Source organism: Orcinus orca, chromosome 20, assembly GCF_937001465.1.
Source record: "Orcinus orca chromosome 20, mOrcOrc1.1, whole genome shotgun sequence".
Taxonomy (NCBI): Eukaryota; Metazoa; Chordata; class Mammalia; order Artiodactyla; family Delphinidae; genus Orcinus; species Orcinus orca.
This window is the reverse complement of record NC_064578.1, coordinates 52,882,149-52,905,065: the sequence shown is the minus strand read 5'-3', so window position 1 is coordinate 52,905,065 and position 22,917 is coordinate 52,882,149. Positions and strand designations below refer to the sequence as shown.

At 59.1% G+C, this 22,917-nt stretch overlaps 2 protein-coding genes across 8 annotated transcripts in view; one reads left to right on the top strand and one right to left on the bottom strand.

Moving 5' to 3' along the window:
• Positions 1-3,297: 3,297 nt before the first annotated feature.
• CLEC11A (C-type lectin domain containing 11A) lies at positions 3,298-6,598 on the bottom strand. Its single transcript, XM_004286130.3, has 4 exons — positions 5,247-6,598; positions 4,804-4,993; positions 4,293-4,484; positions 3,298-3,911 (listed from the first exon to the last, which is right to left on the bottom strand). The coding sequence occupies exons 1-4, from the start codon at positions 5,391-5,393 to the stop codon at positions 3,466-3,468; spliced, it is 975 nt and encodes a 324-aa protein (XP_004286178.1). The 5' UTR covers positions 5,394-6,598; the 3' UTR covers positions 3,298-3,465.
• A 2,449-nt stretch (positions 6,599-9,047) lies between these two features.
• SHANK1 (SH3 and multiple ankyrin repeat domains 1) overlaps positions 9,048-22,917 on the top strand; it is a 47,427-nt gene continuing 33,557 nt past the window's right edge. For 3 of the 7 annotated variants that reach the window (XM_049703354.1, XM_049703353.1, XM_049703351.1), the window contains exons 1-10: positions 9,049-9,503; positions 12,126-12,423; positions 12,627-12,830; positions 13,319-13,390; positions 14,685-14,793; positions 14,889-15,040; positions 16,724-16,891; positions 17,343-17,459; positions 22,427-22,504; positions 22,741-22,807. In XM_049703354.1, the coding sequence (XP_049559311.1) occupies positions 12,166-12,423; positions 12,627-12,830; positions 13,319-13,390; positions 14,685-14,793; positions 14,889-15,040; positions 16,724-16,891; positions 17,343-17,459; positions 22,427-22,504; positions 22,741-22,807 (1,225 nt within the window). In that variant the 5' untranslated portion in view covers positions 9,049-9,503; positions 12,126-12,165. Of the gene's footprint in view, positions 9,504-10,951; positions 12,424-12,626; positions 12,831-13,318; positions 13,391-14,684; positions 14,794-14,888; positions 15,041-16,723; positions 16,892-17,342; positions 17,460-22,426; positions 22,505-22,740; positions 22,808-22,917 lie in introns of those variants that run through there. The other 4 variants (XR_007474293.1, XR_007474292.1, XM_049703352.1 and 1 more) reach the window with 3 other exon arrangements.

Below are 22,917 nucleotides of genomic sequence, written 5' to 3'. Positions count from 1 at the left end.
GTTTGAAATTATTTCCAAATAAAAAGTTTTGGTTCTTTTAAAAGGGGCTGAATTGGTTTGGACTAGTTTTTAGCAAATCTTTTGCAGGCCAAGGAAGAATTTTTTTTTAAGTAATTTATTTATTTTATTTTTGGCTGCGTTGGGTCTTTGTTGCTGCACGCGGGCTTTCTCTAGTTGCGGCGAGCGGGGTCTGCTCTTCGTTGAGGTGCATGGGCTTCTCATTGCAATGGCTTCTCTTGTTGCAGAGCACGGGCTCTAGGCGCACAGGCGTCCTGGCGTGCGGGCTTTCAGTAGTTGTGGCTTGCGGGCTCTAGAGCGCAGGCTCAGTAGTTGTGGCACACGGGCTTAATTGTCTGCGGCATGTGGGATCTTCCTGGACCAGGGCTCAAACCTGTGTCCCCTGAGTTGGCAGGCGGACTCTTAACCACTGCGCCACCAGGGAATCCCCCAAAGGGAGAATTTTTATGTTGTGTTTTGTATTGTAATTCAGTACATACTCAAGAACTCAAATTATGAGAACTATTTCTTTCCACTTTCTCTTCATTCTGATATTTTCTATGATTTCACTTTTTTAAAAATGGTTATGATACACCCGTGGAAATTCACCCATATTTTGAAACACTCTCGTAGTAAGATCTGAGCACCCATTACACTCTAAGCCTAATGGAATGTTAGACTCCGCCGATTCATGTTTTCTCTCCGTTGACTCGGGACCGGACTACATTTCCCAAAGTACCTCGGGGTGAGACCAGGCGGCTGGGGAGCCAGGGTCTGAGCTCTGATTGGAGACTGGGTGTGGTCCTCCAACTTGCAGGGAAATGTGGGCGATCCTCACGTGGAGGAGAGGGCGGGGCTTGAGAGAGGATCTGCATGAAGCCCACGATGGCTGCTGGGAAATGTTGTTCTGGGCAGGAGGTAGAGGGCCTGCCGCTCAGCCTCCTGGGATTCGTAGTCCTGGCAGGCCGGTGGAGCCCTGGTTCTTTATCTTCCCGCTGGGTTATTTCAGGCTTTGCGCCCTTCCTCCATCACTTCCCTGGGATCCCTTAACTCACCGAACCCGACCAACTGCCGAGGCCTTCTCCGGTCCGCGGCTCGGAGCTCTCAAACGGCAGGTGCTCCACAGAGAGCCAAAAGAGGTGGCATTGGCAAACGCCCTTGAGAGGCCTGGGAGGGCTTCTTGGAGAAGGCAGCAGGGTTCCCATATGCAGACCGGAATCAGCCCAGAAAGCAGCGTACAGGCGAGCTGATCTGATGCGTTAACACTCCTTGCAAATGCCCTCTACTCCCCACCCCGGACGTCTCTGTGTCCACAACTCTTTCTCCCTGGGCTAGTATGACAGATACTGACCAAACAGTGGCACCTAGAGTGATGGAAGTCTTGATGAGGAAAGCCCCCGACCCAGTGGGAGCCCAGGTGAGTCACCCGACTGAGGCCTGGGGGACGCCAGGGAGGAAGAGAAGCAGTTAGAAATCCAGTTCATCTCAGGGTTCCCAACATGGCCCCACACAGGCATCTTCCTTCATTCAAAGAACTCCCACATGCCAGGGATGCTGGGGACGCAGAGCTGGTCATACCCAGCCCTGCCCCACAAGGGTGCCCAGTCTGGCTGATCAGGGTTAGCTAGGTCATGAGAGGAGTCAGGGGTTCGGGAGCACCAAAGGCAGCACCTTACCCTGCTGTGGGAGCTAGGGGGTAGGCAGGTTGTTCAGGGTGACACATTAGCCAATTCTTGGACTTTTGCATATGCAAAGACAGTGTCTGGAGAGAGCAAGCAGAGGTGAAGATGAGGTTAAAATAGCCGAGTAAGGATCAGAGCTGATGTTACAAAGGCCCCTCTGTGTCTGGCACTATTCTAGGAGGCAGATGTTATCACCCCCATTATACAGATGGGGACACTGAGGAACAGCAAAGTCATGTCTCCCTCAAGTTGCACAGGTTAAGTGGCTGAGGTAGGATTAGAACCTGGGCCATCTGGCTCCAGAATCTAGGCAGGTAACCATTGAACTGCCCCCAACCACTGACTTCCCAGAATTTCAGGTCTGTGAGGGTGGACCTCTCCCAAGCAATAGCAGACATTCATCAATGTCTGCCTAATCTGCCCTTTGATTTTCTGTAAGACATCCTGCTGCCCCACTGCAACCCCGGAAACAAGCTTAGAGGGGGGATGAATTTTGAGCAAAGTCTTCAGTCCCCTGATCGAAGCCTTCCTGACCAGAGGCCACCCCCCTTCTTCTGTACCTCCTATGGGGCCTGTGGGGCTGAGAAATGACTCCTAAAGGGAGTGGGTGGCTTGTGCTCCCCTCTTCTGGAGATGACGGAGTGGCTCATTCCTCCCACTGGAAGATCCAATGGTGACACTTTAGGTGGGTGGTACCATGGCTGATGAAGGGGAAGGGACAGAGATGTAAGGACAGACAGGGTCACACTCCGATTCCTGGGCTCTGTGAGGATATCAGGGTCCCGACCCTGATGCCAGTATGTGGGGAGACACTGGGTGTTTCCAAAAGAGCTCTTCCTCCAAAGAGTGCTGTCCACAGTGCTGAGCCCAAGATGGGTCTGGGTGTCCTCACTGCCCCAGGGGATTAATGGTGAGGAAGAAAATGTAGTGTGTGGCTTATGCTCCACCATTTCCCAAATGCTCACTTTCCTGGGCTCATGTGAACATCCCAAGAGCCATACAAGGTAGGGATAATGTGCCCATGTTCAGAGGAGGAAACTGAGCCTCAGAGGGAGGGAGGGACTGGCTCATGGCCTCACAGGCAGGGAGTGGAGGACGGATCAATTGGGAGGGAGCCTAAGCTTCCAGGCTAGGTAGGTCCTCATGTTTGTGTCTAAACACATGCTCTGGAGTTGGGGGAAGGGGAAGGGAGTAGTCATGACCATAATGTCATGACTTTACATGACATGATGGTACCATCTGGTGAAACAAGTTTGAGACACACTAAAAAAAATTAAATGAGGGTCTTTCCTGCAGGACTTGTCAGAGCCTTTAGCTCCTTTGTGCCTCCCAGATCTCTTTGATCAGGACCAAGGCCAAGGCCTGGGACAATGACTGACAGGCCCTGGGTCCCAAAGGCCTTGAGTGGGGCACGATGGGGGTGGAGGCGTCAGCAGCGTGTGCACTCGTGTAGTCCAAACATGTGTGTGCAGTAGCGGATGCCCGTGTGTACATATGTACGTGTTGTCCATCACTCTGATCTGGGGCTCAAACAATACCTGTAAAAGGGGGATGGGACCTTGCCCTTCCTGCCTTGCCCCGCAGAGAGATAAAGGCCAAAAGTGCCTCCACTGCCTGCTCAAGTCAGATTCCACAAGGCTTTATTGGCGCCGGACCTAGCCTGGTGCCCACCGCTTCCAGGAAAGACAGGCAAGGAAGGGGTCCCGGCCCCGCAGGAGCCCCCCCAGGGATCGGCCACAAAGGGCGGACGGTGGGATGGAGTGGAGAGGCGGGGGGCCGGGCCCGCTTAAAAGGGGAACTCGCAAACATAGTAGAGGCGCCGCTCGCAGTCGTGGTCCCACCAGGAGCCGTAGTCCGAGGCCTGCGCCACGCAGTTCTCGAGCGCGCCGCCGTTAGGCTGGTTGGGGCTGAGCGGGTGCGGCGTGGCGCTGGGCCGGGCGCCGGGCTCGGGGCTGGGGGAGCGGTGCCAGGCGAAGAAGGACACGCGCTGGCCGTTCTCGAAGAGGTAGAGGCCCTCGGCGCGGCGGTCGTGCACACCCAGCCACACGGGCCAGTTGTAGGGGGCAAGCGCCGTGCGCAGATAGCGAGTAAGCACTTCCATCTGCTGACGATCCGCCGGCTGCGCCAGGCTTCCGCCCCGCGCCACGCACCGCGCCTGCGCCGCTGCCTGAGCCTCGAAGTCGCGCGAGAGCAGGAAGCACTTGTGGCCTAGGCGCACCCCCTTCAGGCAGCCTGCGGGCGGGGCGGAGCGGAGGTGGGATTAGTGTCTCAAGGGCGGAGCGGAGGCGGGCTCAGAACCGCCAGGGGCTGGGAGATGGCGTCAGGGCCGCCAGGGGCGGGGCCAGACTGTCGGGGCGGGACTGTAGGGGGCGTGGTGCGGCCAGAGTAGTTTCGGCTCCACAGCACTGTGGGGAGCGTTACTCCCCACAAGCCCGTCTGCTCCCCGCATTCACCCTCCCCATCAACCAACACACCCCAAATCTGCAAGAACCCCCTCGCCCCTAACACCCAGGGTCCTCACGTCTCCTCAGACTTTTCCGGACCCCTTTTGCCACCAGTCCCCCATCTGACCCGGATCGTCCCTCTTTCCCCGCCCCGCACGGTGCGACTCACCCTCCAAGCGGCCATGCTCGCGTTCGGAGCGGCTCTGCGCCTCCTTCAGGGCTTGCAAGGCGTCGCGGGTGTCACCCGCCACCTCCCGCAGCTGCCGCAGACCCCGGCTCAGCTCGGCCACGCGGGTGTCCAACGCGTGCAGACGGACGTGCACCTGGTGCAGGCCTGCGTCCAGGCCGGCCAGGCGACCCACTGCGTATGGACAGGGCGCACGCTGGACCGTGACCCTGGGGGCGGAGCCAGGGGACCAGAGGACCTGGGGGGACCGGGACCTAGGGCTTCTGGGGCGGAGTTGGGGTGGGGGTGGGGGTACTCAGGACTCCTGGAAGGTAGGGGCCGGTGGCTCCGGGCTCTTGGGAGGCAAGGCCGGGGATCCGGAGCTCCTGGGGGTATAGGGGCTCCGAGCTGCGCAGTGGGCAACTGAAAGACCCCGGGGCAGTGATAGGACGGTTCGTTTTTGTGAAAATGACCACGGAGGCCTGGGGGCAGGGCGGAGCTAATGATTACTCACGGATATAAGTGAAGGTGTCTTCAGAGGTGGGAGAGGGGCTGGGGCTGAAGTAGGGAGTTGTGGTTGGTTCCTCCTCGCCTTCCTCCCCCTGACCGTCCTTCTCAGTCGCCCAGGCCCCTTTGCCTCCAGGGTTTCCCTCAGGATTTTCGTCCCCCCTCCTAGCAGGCAGTCCCAGGGCTTCCCGTAAATGCTGAGGCAGGGGAGGGATGGTCAGGGCCAGCCTGGCAGCTGCATTCTGACCCCGCAGACACTCCAGCCACCCCTTTCCAGCTGTAAGCTGGCTCTCTGCCCCGAGCCCCTACTCTGAACCCGTCACCCTCATCCTCTGAGCCTAACCCATCCCTCCCGTTGCCCATTTCCCTGACCCTCAAATACGCCCATCCCAAGCCCACAGTCACCCAGCCGGGTCCCCCCACTAGAGTCCCAGCACTCCCCTAACTCACCTTCAGCATCAGGGCCTCCCTCTCCCGCTCCTCCTCCTGGGGGCTAGCGCATCCCCCCTCCCGCTCCCTCTGGGCTCCCCAAACTCCATGACTGAAGCCCAGGAGCTGGGGTACCACCAGAGCCCCGAGGAGCCAGGCTGCCTGCATCAGGCTGGGCTCGGAGCACCAAAGGCTGCAGAAGGATGTCTCTGAGGAGAGGGATGTTTCTGGGGACTGGAGTGTGTGCAGACCACCAGCCCCCTGGTCCGTGCCTCTCCCAGCTTCTCTCTGGTCCCTCTCCTCCCAACTCCCAGCTCCTGTCTCGTCCGTGGTCCGTTGGTCTCCGCTCCTCTGTGTGTGTCTCTCCCCGCCTCTCCTGGCTCCCCCGAGGCCCTGCCTCTGTGGCCGGAAACCTCCAACGTTCCAAAGCTTGGATCCCGCCTGCCTTGGGTCTCCGCACACACCCTCCTCTTCCCACTTTCCAGAGCTTGCTTCCGTCCTGTCCTGCTCTTTCCTTCTGCCACAGCCAAAGTTCCAGGAGGTCAGGAAGAGGATGGAGCCGGCTCCCCCACGGGATCCTGGGGCAGAGCCTCTGCCCAGGAACCTCCTCAGGGAGTTGTCGGGGCTGGGCCCTGCTCCCCTCTCTTCCCCCTGGCCAGCGCTCAGGACAGGGGAGACCTCAAGGTCTTGCTAAGGTTGTTATTATCCTGTGAACACCGTGGCCCACACACCCTGCGGGAGGAGGCTTTCCCACCATTCGCAAGCTCTAGACCGCCTCCTGTCCCCAGATCTCCACCCTGCCCTCCAAGCCCTTGCCCCAGATGCAAATGAGTGTCTGTGCCTGTCTGTGGGGACACATGCGAAGAGCACGCCTGTGGCTGTGTGTGCAGCCCTAGAAGGCGGGGCTTTTGGACCCATCTGCCTTGCTTTCCTGGAAACCTCCTGCAGGCCGGGTCCTGGGTGGGGCGACGCTGGGGATTCCAGCTGTTCACAGCCCAGCAGACAAACCCACAGGGTGATGGGCTGGGGCAGAGGGGTGGGGAGAGGCTGGGTGGGTGGGGTCAGGAAAGCTTTTTCTGGGAGGTGGAGTAGACAGATGCCAGCTGGGTGCACAGAGAGCTCTGAGCATTCAGCAAGGTACCTCATCTCCCGCCTGGACCACTGCAGTCGCCTCTTCCTGCCTCTCCCCCTCCTTCCTCCCAAGCCCCTCCAATCCACACAGCTTGCCGCAGCCAGAGCAATGCTTCCAAACCACCATAAATCAGATCACATCACTCCCCACTCCCCTGCTCCCCCCAGCTTCCCATCATATGTGGGAGGGAAGCCAAGCCCTGTCCTCTGCACAGGCCTGGGCTGCCCAGCAGTGGGGGCTGGGAAGGATGGGTCCTTTGCACCTCCGCAAGCTCATCACCCCCATTCCCCTCGCGCCCTAACTCCCCCCATCCCGCCCCCACCCTCCACAAGCTCCAGCCACACTGGCCTCTTCGCTACTTCCTGAACGCTAAGCTCTTTCCCACTTCAGAGCTTTTGCGCTAGCCTTTTCCTCCTTCTAGAAGACTCTTCCCCCAGCTCCTTCTCATCATTGAGGTCTCAGCTCAGAGAGGCCTTCCCCACGTTAGTTTATTCAAACACCTCATTTTATCTTTTTGGTTGAATCAAGACTGGCATTGCCTTGTTTGTTTGTTTACTTGTTCAGTGTCTGTCTCCCGCCAATGAAGGCAGGCGTCTGTGTTCATTGCTGTATCCCCAGAGGTAGAACAGGGCCAACTCCGCACGTAGTAGGTACTCAATCATTTGAGAGAGAAAGGAAGTAGTCTTTCCTGCGGGGTAACAGCTCAGCCAGAAGACCGAACACTGGATGGTTGTGTTTAGGTGGCAACTCGAGTTCCCCGTGGCACTGGGGGTAGGGGTGGCAGCCGGGGTAGAGGCGGGGAAGGCAGTGGAGGAGAGGCTGCAGAGGCAAGGGAAGCGGGAGGGCAGGCCGTGCCCACTCTATGCCAGGCCCGTGCGTCATGTATGGCCTTCCCAGCCTCAGCCCGGCTGGTTGTGCAAGAGAACACGGAGCTCACGGGCCAGGATCGCAGGGCCCACCAGAAAACCGAGGCTCGGAGAGGGGCCGGCTCAGCCTGCTGGAGGTGCCCAGCGTGGCGGCAGCTAGCCAAAGCTTCTGGCTCTAAGCAAAAGCAGGGCATCTGCCCTCAGCTGCCGGGAGCCCTAGGAGGGGCCTTGGAAGTCAATGCATCCAGCCTTCCATTTTCCGAGAAAGCAGAGGGCAGTGTGACCTTGGGCAGGCTGCCCACCACCTCAGAGCCTGAGCCTGTCTCAGGCGCCCATGAAGGGCCTGGGGACCCCTCACTGAGAGAGAATACACAGGCCGGAAAGGCCTTGTAGGCCGTGGAAGGGTACACAGCCCCTCTCACAGGTGGTGCCAAGACGGGCAGCTGTTCTCTCCCCAGGCTCAGCTGCTCACCACCTGGGCCGGTGGATGTGCGTCCGGAACCGGGCCTCCTGGGGCTGGGCCAGCACCTGCTCCAGCTCATACCCTGGTACCCGCGAGCCTGCAGCTGGAGGCTGCTTAGAATTGCCCTCTGCAGGTGCCTGTGCTCCGGCTGGTGGCCCTGGTCGAGCTGGGAGAAGGGTAGGAGCCCGGGCTGCGGCGATGCTCTCACCGCTGCCCTACGGGATCTGCCCCATCTCTGCGGGTGTGTCCCATGCACCAAGGAGCTGAGCTGCTGAGATGCCTGGGGGTATCCGTGTGAGGAAGGAGGACAGGCAGCTATGGAGTGCCCAGTACTGGACCACAGCAGTCTCAAGACTCTGAGTCAGGCTCCCTGTCTCTGACCCACCACCTCTTTCTGACTGGGTGACCTTGGGCAAGTTACTTAACCTCTCTGGGCCTTGGTTTCCCCCTCTGGTAAATGGGGATGGCACAAGTCTGCAGCCCAGAGGACTGGTGTGAGGAGCTGAAGAGTAAATCCAGAACGGAGCCTGGCGCACAGGGAGTGTTCAGGAAATGTCAGCAATAATCCTCACGGAGGGGAGCGAAGGCGCAGGGTCGTGCCTCTACACGGGCGTGTGCACACCTGCGTGACGGAGGGCCAGGTGGGTGAGTATGATGGAGATGCAAGCACACATCTCCCTCCAGTTCTGTGTCTGTTTCAGGGTTCCGTGTGAGCTGGAGTTCTGAGCAAGCACAGCCGGCTGCGTGCCCGCGTGTGGGGGGTGGGTAGATGCGTGTGCTCTGCCGTGTGCATGCTCCGGCACTCGGGTGTGATATGTACATGATGTAGCTGGGTGTGTTCATGGTAATGTACACCCAGAGCCCTGCATGCCCTGGAGAGAATGTACATGTGGAGATATCTGCAGGGGCAGGGCCAGCTAGCGACTCTCTGCACCTGTGCCTCGGAGGAAGGTGTGTGTGTGTGTGTGTGTGTGTGTGTGTGTGTGTGTGTGTGTGTGTGTGTTTGGGGGGATATGACAGGAATCTGTAGCTCTCACCATCCAATTTGGGCGGGGTAGAGTCTAGCAACAAATATTTAATTGCACCCTACTGTGTGTAGAGGTGGTGGGGGCGATCTGGGAAGGGGCGGTCCTGGGGGTGCGAGGAGAGGTACCCTTGGGGGGCGGGTCCCCATCGTCGGGGTACAGGGGCAAGCAGGGGTGGAGTCAGGGTTCGGGGATCCAGGCGGCTGAGAGGAGCGGTGGGGGAGGGGGCGGAGCCGGCGGTGGCGGGGGGATGGGCGAGGTTTGGGGGCGCGGGGAGGGGCGATGTCTCCTCCGCCGGCTCGCGGAGGGAGGGGAGAGGGCGGAGGGAGGGGAAGGAGGGAGAGAGGGAGGGAGAGAGGGAGAGACAGGGTGAGGGAGAGACAGCGAGAGCGAGAGAGCGAGAAGCGAGGCAGAGGAGGCGCGGAGCTGGCGGCGGCGGCGGCGGCGGCGGCGGCGGCGGCCGGAGGAAGAGGAGGAGGAAGAGCAGGCGGAGACGCGGCGCCCGGAGCCGGCCGGACCGAGCCGGGGGCGGGCTAGCTAAGAGGGGCGCGGCGGCCGCGGCGGAAGGGGGGGCGCTCTGCGGATGGCCAGGCCCGGCCCGCGGGGGGGGTGAGGTCCTCGGACCCCCGCCCGCCCCCCCGACCCCCGCCCGCCGCCTCCCCGGGCCCGCTCGCCCTCCGGGGCGGTGGGGCATGGCCTGAGGGTCCCCCGTCTCCGGGGGGGTGGGGGGTGGGGGGAGGGGGGAGGGGCCGCGGGCGCCGCCGACCGGGACTCAGCAGCCCCGCCAGGCAGGTAAGGGGGCCGAAAACCGGGGGTCTGGGGGAACGGCGGGCCCGGGGCCGCGGGAGGGGGCGGGGGCGCCCCGGACGTCCTTGGCTGAAAGCCGGGCTCCCGGCCCGGGTGTGCGGTGGGGGGGGGGCGGGGGGTGAGGAGGGGAGCGTGGCCCCGGGCGACGTCAAATTAGGTTACGCCCCGGTCCCCCGTGCCCCGTCCCAGATCGCAGACTTGGTGGGAGGATGCAGCCCCCATCCGCCGCCGGCAGAGCCCCCTGCCCGAACCCGCCTCCCCGCGCTCCTGGGCCAAGGGCTCGGTCGCTGTACCCGCCTCTTGGCCCTGCCCGGCCACTCCCCCACCTCGCCCATCCCGGCCCACCTCGGCCCCTCGACCGCTCCTGCGGCCCCACCCCTCGAGGCCCCTTGCCTGGGTCATCCCGGGGCCCGTCTCCGCCGGCGGGGCTCTGGGCCTTGGCCTCCTCCGCCCCCTTCGACCCCCTGTAGCTCTTGCTTCGCCTTCCAGACTCCTCCAGTCCCCTCCCACCCCTTCACAAGCTCCCCCCCATCCCACCCTGTCCCCTCTTCCTTCTCCACCGGCCGGCGCGCCCCCTCGGCTCCTGCCCCCGAGTCCCGCTCCCGGGTGCCCCCGCCCCCTCGCCCCGGACCGGGGCTCTCCCCCACCAGTTTCTCGGCCCGCCCCAGCCCCGGCTCCCTCTCCCCGCCTCTCCCCGCCTCTCTCCGCCTCCATTCATTCTCCCGGGCCGGCTCTCGGCCAAGCCAGCCGCCCCCCGTCCCCCCGCCGCCTCCCAGGGCACCCCCCTCTCCTTCTTCCCCCCCCCCCCCGCCGATTCCTCAGCCCCGTCTCAGTACCAGCTGCGTGCCAGCTATTCTTAGCCGCGGAGCGTTTGATTCATGCCGCCCCGGCGGAGTGTGCCCGCTCCCTCCCTCTGGGCCTGAGGGGGAGGGGCCGGGGAGTCGGGGGCCGCCGCACGCGCGGGGGGACCCGGCTAGTTTTGCTTTCAGGCCACTGGCCACCCCATTAGTGCCCGGTTGAGGCTGAGGGTCAGCCAGGGTCAGCGGAGGGGGAGTGGCTGCCAGCCCCAGGTCCGGAGGTGGGATGTGGAGTGGAAGGGTAGGAGGAGGCCGGGGTTTCCGCAAGGGTAAAGCAGGGGCAGCTCTGCGGGGTACCTAGAGGGGGAGGGGGCTTCGAAGCCGTGGCCACGCTTGGGGGAGGGGTCGGCCTGCCCACGGTTAGATACTAGCTCGCCCACAGCTCTTGGAACTCTCCTCCCCGCCACACATTTTGTCTTCCCTCCCCCAACCCCCTAGCCCATCCCCACTCCCCCAAAGTCAGCAGTACCCACCACTGCTTCCCGTCTCCATGGCAACGTGCAGGAGCCGGGCCTGGTGTGGGGGGGGAGGGACAAGACCAGACATTCTGGTTTCTGGTGCTGGGGGGGGGGTGGAGAAAATGAGAGAAAAGGACCCCACCTGGGACTCACCCTGATAAGACTCCCTCAGGGGCAAAGGATAGTGGGGATCTGGAGAGGATCTCTCACCCCAGTCCCCCAGAGTCTCACCCCCCTTCTTAGCCTCCCTCCCAGCCCCCCAGTCTCCCTCAGAGTGGGGCCACCAGTAGTACCAGGCAATGCCAATCCACCCACCCAGCAGCGCCAGGCCTCAAACACACAGGTCATCTGCAGCCACCGTGCACCGACAGGGTGGCTGTCACCTGGACAGCCCTCCCAGGGCCAGCCTCCCCACCCCCACACACACCCTCTCAAGATGCCCCCAGAAACTGGCACAGGCAACTTCTTGTGGTTCCCTCGGCACACCCCTTGCATGGTACTCGGCCCCGTGACACCCCCATCTCAGTGCCCCTGCCCCCTGGGACACCGGGTCCCCAGCAGCCCTCTGCACACATTGTCAGCCACACTTCAGCGAAGTCACCAGCTCCACCCTAGGCTCAAGGCACCTCCCTCTCCCCCTTACTACATCTCAGCCTCACCCCAGTTATTCTCTCCCCCTTACTACATCTCAGCCTCACCCCAGTTATCCTCTCCCCCTTACTACATCTCAGCCTCACCCCAGTTATCCTCTCCCCATTACTACATCTCAGCCTCACCCCAGTTATCCAGGAGGAAGATGGGAGGATCTCAGGTGAGGGCCCTGGCTGGGGCCAGGAGGGCAGGATGCCGGTGGGTCGCCCACCTGTCTGTCCTCAGCTAATTTTAGCTGCCTTATCCGTGGCCTGGCAAAGTGGGCCAGTAGCTCCCGCGGTGATTTTGCGGTTTCTGGGACACCACCACGCTGGGTCAGCGGCAAAGTGGGGCGCAGGAGGGGCGGGGGGCTGCGAGCAAGGCCAAGGGCAGGGAAGGAGACGTGCAGGAAGCATGGCAGGGTTGGGGTGTGTGTGTGTGTGCACGAGAGAGGGGGAGAGAGAGAGAGAGAGAGAGAGAGAGAGAGCGCTAGAGCTAGAGCTTGGAGGCTGTAGGAGTGTCTGGGGGGTGTGTCCAGCCTCCTTCCTGCCTCCCTCGGGCAGGGTGGGGCGGCTACCCTTGACCATTTGTCCACTGAGTGCGCCTGTGGCCTCCAGGGGGTCTGGGTTCCTAGTCTGACAGCCGCCCTTGGCCCCCTGCAGCCGCCTGTGATGCTGCCGTCCCCCGTCGCCCCGTGGCCCCATGATGACCCACAGCCCCGCGTCAAGCGAGGACGAGGAACGCCACAGTGCCAGCGAGTGTCCCGAGGGGGGCTCAGAGTCCGACAGCTCCCCAGACGGGCCCGGGAGAGGCCCCCGGGGGACCCGGGGCCGGGGCAGCGGGGGACCTGGTAGCCTGGCCTCGGTTCGAGGCCACCAGGGCCGCTCCATGTCTGTCCCAGACGACGCCCACTTCAGCATGATGGTCTTTAGGATTGGCATCCCTGACCTGCACCAGACAGTGAGCCCGCTGGCCGGAGGAGGGGCGGGGTGGGAGAGGGACCCGAGCCTGCACGGGGAGGCCTCTGGTGCTGGGTGTCCTTACACGTGGCCCCCAATTTCCAGACCCCCACGTATTGCCCCCAACACCCACTCTGTCCCTGGAATCACCCACAGCCCCTTCCCACACCACCTCAGGCCCCTTCCTGTTGCCTCCCCCACCAGAAATGCCTGCGCTTCAACCCAGATGCCACCATCTGGACGGCCAAGCAGCAGGTGCTCTGTGCCCTGAGCGAGAGCCTGCAGGATGTCCTCAACTACGGCCTGTTCCAGCCGGCCACGTCGGGCCGCGACGCCAACTTCCTGGAGGAGGAACGGCTGCTGCGGGAGTACCCCCAGTCCTTCGAGAAGGGGGTGCCCTACCTGGAGGTGAGGCCCACAGCCTTCCTGGCCCCTTCACAGATGACAGAAGACACGTCCTGAGACACATCTGCCCCTCCCCGTTTTTTCTCCCAGCCAAGACCTTGGCAAGGGAAAACCCAGTGGGCTCTTCTGGATTCGGGGGGCACCTAAGAATCAGAGCCAGAGAGGCCTGAGTCCAAATTACCGTGCCTTCTGCCTCTGACCAGTGGAGTGACCTTGGGCAAGTCATTTTCCAGCCCCAAGCTTCCCGTTATCAATCAAAGTGGGAAAGGATGCCCAATTACAGTAGGTATTCTAGAACCTTCTCCATGGGGTCCAGACTCCCTAGGGGTTGCAGTCCACATGCCCCTGGTGGCCTAGCACCGCTCTGCCCACCCAGCCAAGGCTCTGGGGCTATTTCCACCCTGACCCAGAGTTGACTCCTGGCTCAGAAGGGGGTCCAGACCCCTGATTTTGAGTCTCTGTCTCTCCCTTTACCCCACCCCTGGCCTCAGTTCCGATACAAGACCCGAGTTTACAAACAGACCAACCTGGATGAGAAGCAGCTGGCCAAGTTGCACACGAAGGTGAGAGAACCCTGCTGGCACTTGCCCTCCCACCTGGAGCTCCCTGCCCAACCATTTTCTCTCCTATCTCTTCCCAACAGCCCTCCAAGCCTTCTCTGCCTCTGCCAGGGTCCCCCACGTAACTTGGGATGCTGTGTCACATTTGGAACAACCCCAAGTGCCCCTGCTAACCCTATCATAGCCTTTTTTATCTCCTCTCTTTCCTCCTTGTGCCTCTGCCCAGGCTCACACCATTTCCACCTCGGTTCCACCTTCTTCATCTTTGGATTCTCCCCTCTCATCTCCTAGGTCCCCTATATCCCCTCAGGGCCCTCCTTCCATGGCCTGTGACTCTGACATCTAGTATCCCGCTGCCTAGGGACTGTTTCATAGACACCCTGCAGTTCCCACAATCCCAGAGCCTAAATCTCTACCAGGTCCAAGGATGCTCTCCTCCCCAGCCACGTTTATCCTCCTGCTTCCTTGCCCTCCAGTCCTCAGACTATATGTCCCCTGCGTCTCCTCTGGTCCCCCAAAAGCCGGGAAGAAGCCAGGGGGCTGCTTTGGTCAGAAGTGAAGTGAAGGATCCTTGACACTTGGGAAGAAAGCTCCCAGGCATCTTCTCATCCCCATCCCCACTCCACCATGCCTTTGTCTCTGTCCTCCCCAAAATATTCCATCCGTCCAGACCTGTACCATCCACTGCAGGTGCTTCCAGACACATGCGGCCCCCTGGGTACCTGCAGTGTGGCAGGTCCGAACCGAGCCTCGCTGTGAGTGTGAAATACACACTGGATTTGGAAGACTCAGTACCCCCAAGAGTAAAATATCTCGTTAATAAATCTCATGTGGATTATCTGCTGACACGGTCATATTGTAGATATAGTAGATTCAAAAGAGATAGGTCAGGGGCTTCCCTGGTGGCGCAGCGGCTGAGAGTCCGCCTGCCGATGCAGGGGACACGGGTCCGTGCCCTGGTCCGGGAGGATCCCACGTGCCGCGAAACGGCTGCGCCCATGGGCCATGGCTCCTGGGCCTGCGCGTCCGGAGCCTGTGCTCCGCAACGGGAGAGGCCACAACAGTGAGAGGCCCGCGTACCGCAAAAAAAAAAAAAAAAAAAAGAGGTCATTAAAGTGAATTTGAATGTAATTGAAAGTTTCCCTTCCTTTTTTTTTTTAAAAAAAATGGCGGCTACTAGGGACATTTCAATGACGTGTGTGGCTTCCTGTGTATTTCCACTGGACAGCACAGCTCCAGAGCCCAGCTTTGCTCCCTTCCTTCCTGACCGGCCTGTCTTCTCTTGTCTATGCCTCAGACGGGGTTGAAGAAGTTCCTGGAGTACGTGCAGCTCGGGACATCCGATAAGGTGGCACGGCTGCTGGACAAGGGGCTGGACCCCAATTACCATGACTCGGATTCAGGAGGTAGGGTGGGGGCCGGGCACTTTGGGAGGGCTGGAGAGTTAAGAACGAGGCCTAGGGGTTGCATGTGACCGGCCTTTCCCGTCCGCCCCCACCAGAGACCCCCCTGACGCTGGCTGCCCAGACAGAAGGCTCTGTAGAGGTGATTCGAACCCTGTGCCTGGGCGGGGCCCACATCGACTTCCGGGCCCGGGATGGCATGACAGCGCTACACAAGGCCGCGTGTGCCCGTCACTGCCTCGCTCTCACGGTGAGGTGCTAGATCCTCCCGGGACCCCCCCCAGAGCTCAGAGGCGCCCCCAAATTACCATGCTTCTCGCCCAGACTGCACTGGGCCAATTGACCCAGACCCCTCCTCCACCTCGCCTCCATTGCTGCTGCTCTGACTGAGTCCGACACCCTCCTGGGACCTCCAGGAGCGCCCCCCCGCCCCAGCTCAGGGCTCATGACCGGCTGTAGTTGATGGTCGCGTGGACCCTTGCCCTACACGCAGGTAGATCATGTTAATTTCCTGACACCCAGAACTTCTCCATTCCCTCCGACCCAGCTCTACACCAACACCTACCTCTGTCTCCCTGACCTGTGGACTCTCCTGGTGGCCTTTAAAATGCAGAGTGAACTCCCTGCTGTGCCCCCAGATACAGACCCTCCTCCATGCACACCCTGCAGACACAGCCCCTTCATCTGCCTCCTCCGGACCCTGGCCCTCAGCCCCTCCATCTACCCTTCCCAACCTAGCAGCTCACCCCCCAAACACACCCCCTTCTCTCGCAGCCCCCTCCTCCAGTGCAGCGTCTAGAATGTGCCTTCCCAGATTGACAAACCTTGTAGACCTTCAAAATACATACACGGAGTCCGCTCGCCCGGTCTAATTTTAAAACGGGCTTCTTTTCCCCCCGGCCAAGGGCACTGGATCCCTCTTCATACACAGGTCAGGCTAGGCCGCCCCCAGAGCTCTCGATAAACACCAGGATTCATAGACGCTCCAGCTGAACGGAGCCTCTCCTGCTTCCTCCACCCCTTTCTTGAAGATCCCTGAACACCAGCCCCAGAGGTCTGCCTTGCAGCCCTGGAACCACAGACCCTCTTTATGTGCACCCCTCCCCCAGACCCCGCCCCTGCCCGCACCCACCCCTCCCCCCAGGCCTGCACTGTCCAGCCCAGCAGCCACCAGCCACGTGGGGCTGTGTAGATGTCAACGGATTCAGATGCACTAAAATCAAAACTTGCACTTCTCAGGCTTACTAGCCACGTGCAAGCACTCGGTAGCCCACACGCGGCTGCCACATTGGATCGTGCGCTTGTAGACTGTTGCCGTCACCACAGGCGTTGCGAGTGTTCTATGGGACAGTGCCACCGCAGACTCTCCCCACACAGGGCGTTCCTAACGTGCTCGATGCTGCCAGCCTTCCAGGCCCGGAGCTGTTACTTGAGCGGGCCCGCTCCCTGCCCCCGAGCCCCCAGCCCCTGCGAGGCTGGCCCAAGTGGCTTTAAGCCAAGCTTGCCCCCTCCCAGACTTCCTTCTGTGCCTCGTCCTCAGGATCCCGGTCCTGATAACACCTCCCGCCCAGCCAGGGACCATCCTGCACCCAGACTCCGTTCTCTCATTTGTCCCCCGAACCAGCCTGTTGAGTAGGTGGGCACTGAGGCGTTAGGCTCCTTCAGTGGCTCCCCGAACGTTGTCGCCCATGGGGGAAGGTTGGGCAGGATTTCAGAGCGGGAGGGTCCTCTGGAGGCATCTTCCCAATCCCTTCATAGTTCACAGGGACGAGAGGCTCTGAGAGGGGAAGGGCCAGTATCAAGGTCGCTCAAGGGCATCGTGGCAGAACCAGCTCTGGCATTGGCCAGTGTGGGTTACCCAGGACTCCCCTCCCCACTGGCCCTTCAGCATGAGCCAGTACGTGTCTGACTGTCTTCTTTTTTCCCTTCCTAGGCGCTCCTGGATCTTGGGGGTTCCCCCAACTACAAGGACCGCCGGGGGCTGACTCCTCTGTTCCATACGGCTATGGTGGGGGGCGACCCCCGCTGCTGTGAGCTGCTCCTGTACAACAGGGCCCAGCTGGGCATAGCTGATGAGAACGGCTGGCAGGAGATCCACCAGGTGCTCCTGACTCGGCCAGGAGGGGCTGGGGGCTGCATGGGTGGTTTGCTGGACCCTGAGGGGGCCAGGGATCAGGGACCCTGGTCCAAGGAGCTAGGGCTCCAGATGCTGGGGTCCTCACAGAGGGGAGGGGTGGGAGTAGCACGGTCCCCAAAGAGGAAAAGATGAGGGCGTCCACACCGGGAACCTAAAGGGGATGGCGTGGGACCTGGAAACCTCGATCCCTGAGATGAGTGGGGATGGCCGCTCGACCCTCCCGAGGAGCCAGCCCAGTGCCCTGGGCCTTGGAAGGACTTGCAAAGCTGGCGGCGTGAGTTCCTAAGCAGGAATGGGGGTTGAAAGGAGAAGGGGAGGTGGATGTACAGCTTCCTGACCTCGAGGTGAAGGAGACAGACAGATGCCATGGCCAGGTGGGTCTGTTCCAGCCTCCTCCACTCCCAATCCTCTCCAGGCCTGCCAGAGGGGCCATTCTCAGCACCTGGAACACCTGCTCTTCTATGGGGCTGAGCCTGGAGCCCAGAACGCCTCGGGGAACACGGCCCTGCACATCTGCGCCCTCTACAATAAGGTCTGCCCTGCAGCACCCGCCCCGGGCCCTCCTCCTGACTCCAGCCTCCCAGCCTCCCCGTGCCCTCTGTTCTTTCACTATTTCATTCATTCATTCAGCAGATATTTCCTGAACACCTTCCCTGTGTCAGGCTCAGACCTGGGTGCTGAGGACACAGTAGTGATTAAGACAGGCAGCCCTTCCATCAGGGACACACCCTGCCGTTATGATCCCGAGTGTTCGGAGGGCGGTCACCGGGAATCCAGGTCCCTGTGGGCGCCCACGGCTGGGCTTGGCCTTGGGGCTGGGGTGAAGGTGGCTCTCTGGAGGGCGTGCCATCAGTGCTGAGACGATGAGTTGGCCAAGCAGAAGAGGGCAGAAAGGGTGTTCCAGGCAGAGGGCGTAGCCTGTGCCAGAAAGCCAGAGGGGAGAGAGTCGGAATTGCTCCTGGAAGTGCAAGAAACTCCAAGGGTCCTATTGCTTTAATTTTTAATTTCTATTTTATATCGGAGTAGAGCAGACATTCAATGTTGTGTTAGTTTCAGGGGTACAGCAAAGTGATTCAGTTATCCGTAGACATGCATCCCTTCTTTTTCAAGTTCTTCTCCCATATAGGTTATTATAGAATATCGAGTAGAGCTCCCGTGCCGTACCGTAGGTCCTTGTTGATGAGCTGTTTTACATATAGTAGCGTGTATGTGTTAATCCCTGAGGGTCCTATTTCTAATGGGTCTCCAGCTGCCAGGGGAGCATCACCCACTGCAGGGGACAGGGGAAAGGCCAAACCACAACCCCTGAAGGGGACAAGAGTGTGTCGCAAGTTGTAGCAGTTCAGGGCTGGGTGGACAGTCCGCAGTTCAGGAGTTGTGAGTGGAGGTGAACAGTAAAGAACTGGCGGGGGGTGGGGGGGTCTCGCGTACCCACTCCAGCTGTGATGTAGTGGCCAGTTGGGTTGGCAAGAGCCGAGGCTCTTAGCCTGCTCACCCCGGTCACTTTGCCACCTGTGCACCAGGCGATCCTGGGCAGGTCAGCCTCCCCTCCGGCGTCTCAGTCTCCCCACCCGCTTCCCAAGGCTCCCTGCCCTTAGACGGTCGCTGCAGGGACTTCGGAGGCCAGGGCCTGGCATGCTGTGGCTGATCCATCAGCCTCTTCCCCCTCCTCCAGGAAGTTTTCCAGAACAGCCCCAGTCCCTTCTGCCTCATCAGAACTTGCAGTGCCAGGACGTGGCAGGTAGCCACGTGCTGCCTTGTGGCAGCAAGCCGTCTGCTCTGCGCCCCGCTGAGGGAGAACTCAGAGTTTGTCAGATTGCCATCACTTCCCCGCCCCCACCCCCCACCCCCCGCCAGTGCATTTGTCTCTCCTACTCCCTGACACGGGCCTCGTGTCCGGATTTTCTGACTCAATAGCCTGTGCGCAGGCCAGGATGCCCCAAACAAGTCCTGTTCCCTCTCTGAGGTTCCGTCCCGCTCTCAGAAATGGGAATAACGTCAGCTGATGGAAGGGGATGAAAGGTCATGTGTATTAAGTGCTCACCCCTAGAAGGCAGCTATAAAAATAATAATTATTATTATCATCATCATTGCCGTTATCAGTCAGGATCAGGTCAGGAGACAGAAACCATACCAGTAATCGGAATAGGGAAATGTAGCGTGTATGTAGTTATACAGAGGGAACAGTTACTCTAAGCGGGTCGGATGAGCCAGCCATTTCCCCGCCTTGTGCTTCTCCTTTCTCATCTGTGAAATGGGTCAGTAACACCTACCTTGCAAAGGATCAAGGGTGGGAATGTTTTGCTTGCTCTCGGCCTGGTGCTTAGCAAATAGATGCTTGACAAACGCAAGTTCTCTTCCGACTTTCTCTCCCCTTGTCTTCCCTCCCAGACTTTAAGCTTCCCAAGGCCCAGAGCTGGGTCTGAAAGATTTCCTCACTCTCTGCCCCTCTGGCCTCCTGGCATGCCCGTCTAGCCTCTGGTGGTGAAGATCAGGCCCATGTCCAGGCTGTGAGCTCTTCAGGGGGTAGGGCCTAAGTCTGATCAATCGCTCTGTCCCAAGGCCCCAGCATATAGTAGGCTTAGATGTCTCTTTGTTGAATAAATGAGTGAGTGAATGAATGATTGAATGAATGATGGATCAGATGCCTTGATTTCCCCCAAGACCACGCACAGCACCCAACTCAGAACATTCAACAGGTATTTGCTTCGAGATAGATTGAATGACTCCGTGAATGAATGAATGACTTGAACGAATTGAATTTTGAATGACTCAACGCCACATCCTCCGTCCTCATCCTTTCCGCGCACATTGCTTGAGCGCCTACTGTGTGCCCGCTTGTGAGATGCATCAGACACCGCACAGCGCCTGTCCTCGGGAGGGTGGGGGGAGTTCGCAGTCTGGTGAAGAGGCAGATGTGTAAACAAGTAGTTGCAATACAGTGAGATAAGTGCTAGCGCACCAGTAACTGTGAGGTTCTCTAGGAGTGTAGTGAACTGCTGGTTAAGCTGAAAGAGATGCTCTGGGCCTGTGCTAGGCAAGGTGGCAGTGGGGGCTGGCAGATATGCAAACACACACATGGCACTAATTTACAGTCTAGCTGGGGAGACAGCATGTGCACACATGGACACGCACACTCGCACTCACAAACACATCCAGAAAACGAACCAGGCTAACTTTGCTGTCCAATCGGAGGGCCGCTGGACTTGGGCAATCGGAGTTGTGCTTTCACAGGAGATAGATGAGCACTAAGATTAGAAGGCTTGGTTTGAGTCCTAGCTGCCCCACTGACTGGCTGTGTGACCTTGGCCATGGATTTGCCCTCTCTGAGCCTGTCCTGTAGGATGGACCCGTACAAGCATCCTTGATGGGTTTGTCATGTGAAGAGGGTGAGACCAAGCAGGTGTTTTGTGAATTCTGGTTAAATCAGCATCTTGGGGATCTGGAGTGGAGCTGAGCTGGGGGCCAGGTTGCATTTGGCCAGGCCAAGATGAAGGGAGAGGACATCCCCTCACCCAGCAAGTGTTTATCGAACAGCTCTTACGGGCCAAGCACTGTGCCAGGTGGTGGGTGCCACAGACAAACCCATGCCTCTCTGAAACGGACATTGTAGTGGGGGAGATGCTAGAGACGAATAACATAGAAATATAATTTCAGGGAGGCAGTGTTATGAGGAAGATGAGTTAATTCTGGCTTAGAAGAATGCCCGGCACATAGCAGGTATCATGTAAATTAAAATAAAGCCGGGAATCGGACAAGGGGTTATTTTCAACAGGATAGTCAGAGGGACCTTTTCTGAAGAAGTAGCATCTGAGCAAAAACATGAATCAAGTGGGAAAGTGAGAAAGTGAGCTGTACAGAGATCTAGGGGCAGAGAATTCCAAGCAGACGAAGCAGCAGGTGCAAAGGCCCTGGGGCAGGAGCGTGCTTGTCAGAGGAAGGAGGCCAGTGTGGCTGGAGCATGGGGAGCAAGGAAAAGTGGTAGAAGATGAAGTTGGTGAGGCTGGGGGGCGTGGAGGGGCAGGGCAGGCAGATCAGCAGGGGCCTCCTAGGCCAGGGCAAAGACATTGGGTCTGACCCAAAGCGTGAGAGAGAGTGACATGTTGTGATTGACATCCCTTCCCCCACTGCCCGACCCTGGCCCCACTGCCCCCTTCCTTCTGCGTCTAGCAGAGTGTGTGATTAGAGCAAAGGCTTGGGACTCAGAAAAAGCTGGGTTCAAATCCGAGTGCTGGTCGTCACCAGCCACATGACCTTGAGCTCCTTTTGAAGCCTTAGTTTCCTCATCTGTAAAATGGGGACAATAATTTCCATCTCTTGGAATTGTTGGGCCCTTCGGTGGCTACCTCCTCGAAAGTGCTGAGCACCAGACATGCAACATAGTCAGCCCTCCAAGAGGTTTGAATTGGTGGCTCTCAAACTGGATGCTTCTGCCTCCCAGGGGACATCTGGCAATGTCCGCAGACATCCTTGGTTGTCACGACTGGGGAGGGGAGTGCTACTGGCATCTAGTGGTAGAGCCCAGGGATGCTGCTCAAAGCCCTACGATGCGCAGGATGACACACACCACCACCACCCCCGCTACAAAGACTTGTCTGGGCCCTAAATACCACTAGTGCTGAAGATGAGAACCCCTGATTGGGAGGCTGGGGTTAGCAGATGCAAACTGCTATATATAAAATGGATAAACGGCAAGGTCTTACTGTATAGCACAGAGAACTATAGTCAATCTCCTATGATAAACTGTAATGGAAAAGAATAATTTTAAAAAAGGATGTGTGTGTGTGTGTGTGTGTGTGTGTGTGTAACTGAACTGAATCACTTTTCTGTACAGCAGTAATTAACACAACATAGTAAATCAACTATACTTCAAATAATAATAAAACCCCTGGACAGCGTTTAGGTTAGCGCTGTCCGATAGGCTATAACCTGAGTCGCACGTGTAATTTTAAATGTCTCAGGAGCCACTTTTAAAAAAAGGACAAAAACAGGTGACATTAATTTTAGTGCATATTTTATTTAACCCAGTGTATCCAAACTATTATCCTTTCAATGTGTAATCAGCATAAAAATTTCTAGAGGGACGTCCCTGGCGGTCCAGTGGTTGAGACTTCACCTTCCAACGCAGGGGGTGTGGGTTCGATCCCTGGTCCGGGAGCTAAGATCCCACATGCCTTGTGACCAAGGAACCAAAACATAAAACAGAAGCAATATTGTAACAAATTCAATAAGGACTTTTTAAAAAATGGAAAAAAACATATTAGAGATGTTTAAATTACGTCTTTCATGCCAAGTCCTTGAGGTCCGGTGTGTATTTCGTATGCACAGGCACCTCTCAGTTTGGACCGGCCGCATTTAAAGGGCAAGTGGCTGCTGTCCGGGGCGGGGCCGGTTTCCATCAGATGGATCTGGAAGTTCTTAGCACAGTGTCTGTGTCCACTCATGGTGACCTTAACTGTGTTTTTTTTTTTCCCTTTCACCCTGTGCCCCTACCATCAGGAGACGTGTGCTAGGATACTCCTCTACCGAGGAGCTGACAAGGATGTGAAAAATAACAGCGGCCAGACCCCCTTCCAGGTCTGGGGCTGTCGGGGCTGGTTGGGAGGGGGCATGAAGAACACAGAGGGGGTAGGGAAGGTGGGAGACTTTGGGGTGCTGGGAGGGAGGCACTTGGTCTGCGAGAGGAGGAAGGACGAAGTTACCGGGGTGAAGGTTTGGGGGGACAGCTGGCCAGAGATCTCACAGTGTTTCCTGTTTCCTCTCTCTCTCTCTTTCTCTCTCCTCCCTGGGCTCCCTGTACCCCCTCCCGCCAGGTGGCAGTGATTGCTGGGAACTTTGAACTTGGGGAGCTGATCCGAAACCATCGAGAACAGGACGTGGGTGAGTGAGCTAAGGGGAGAAGCTGTGGGCCTGGGGGTGCGTGGTGGGATTGGGGAGTCAGTGAACCTGATGTGGGGGCCGGGATGGGATCAAATACACCTGAGCAGCGG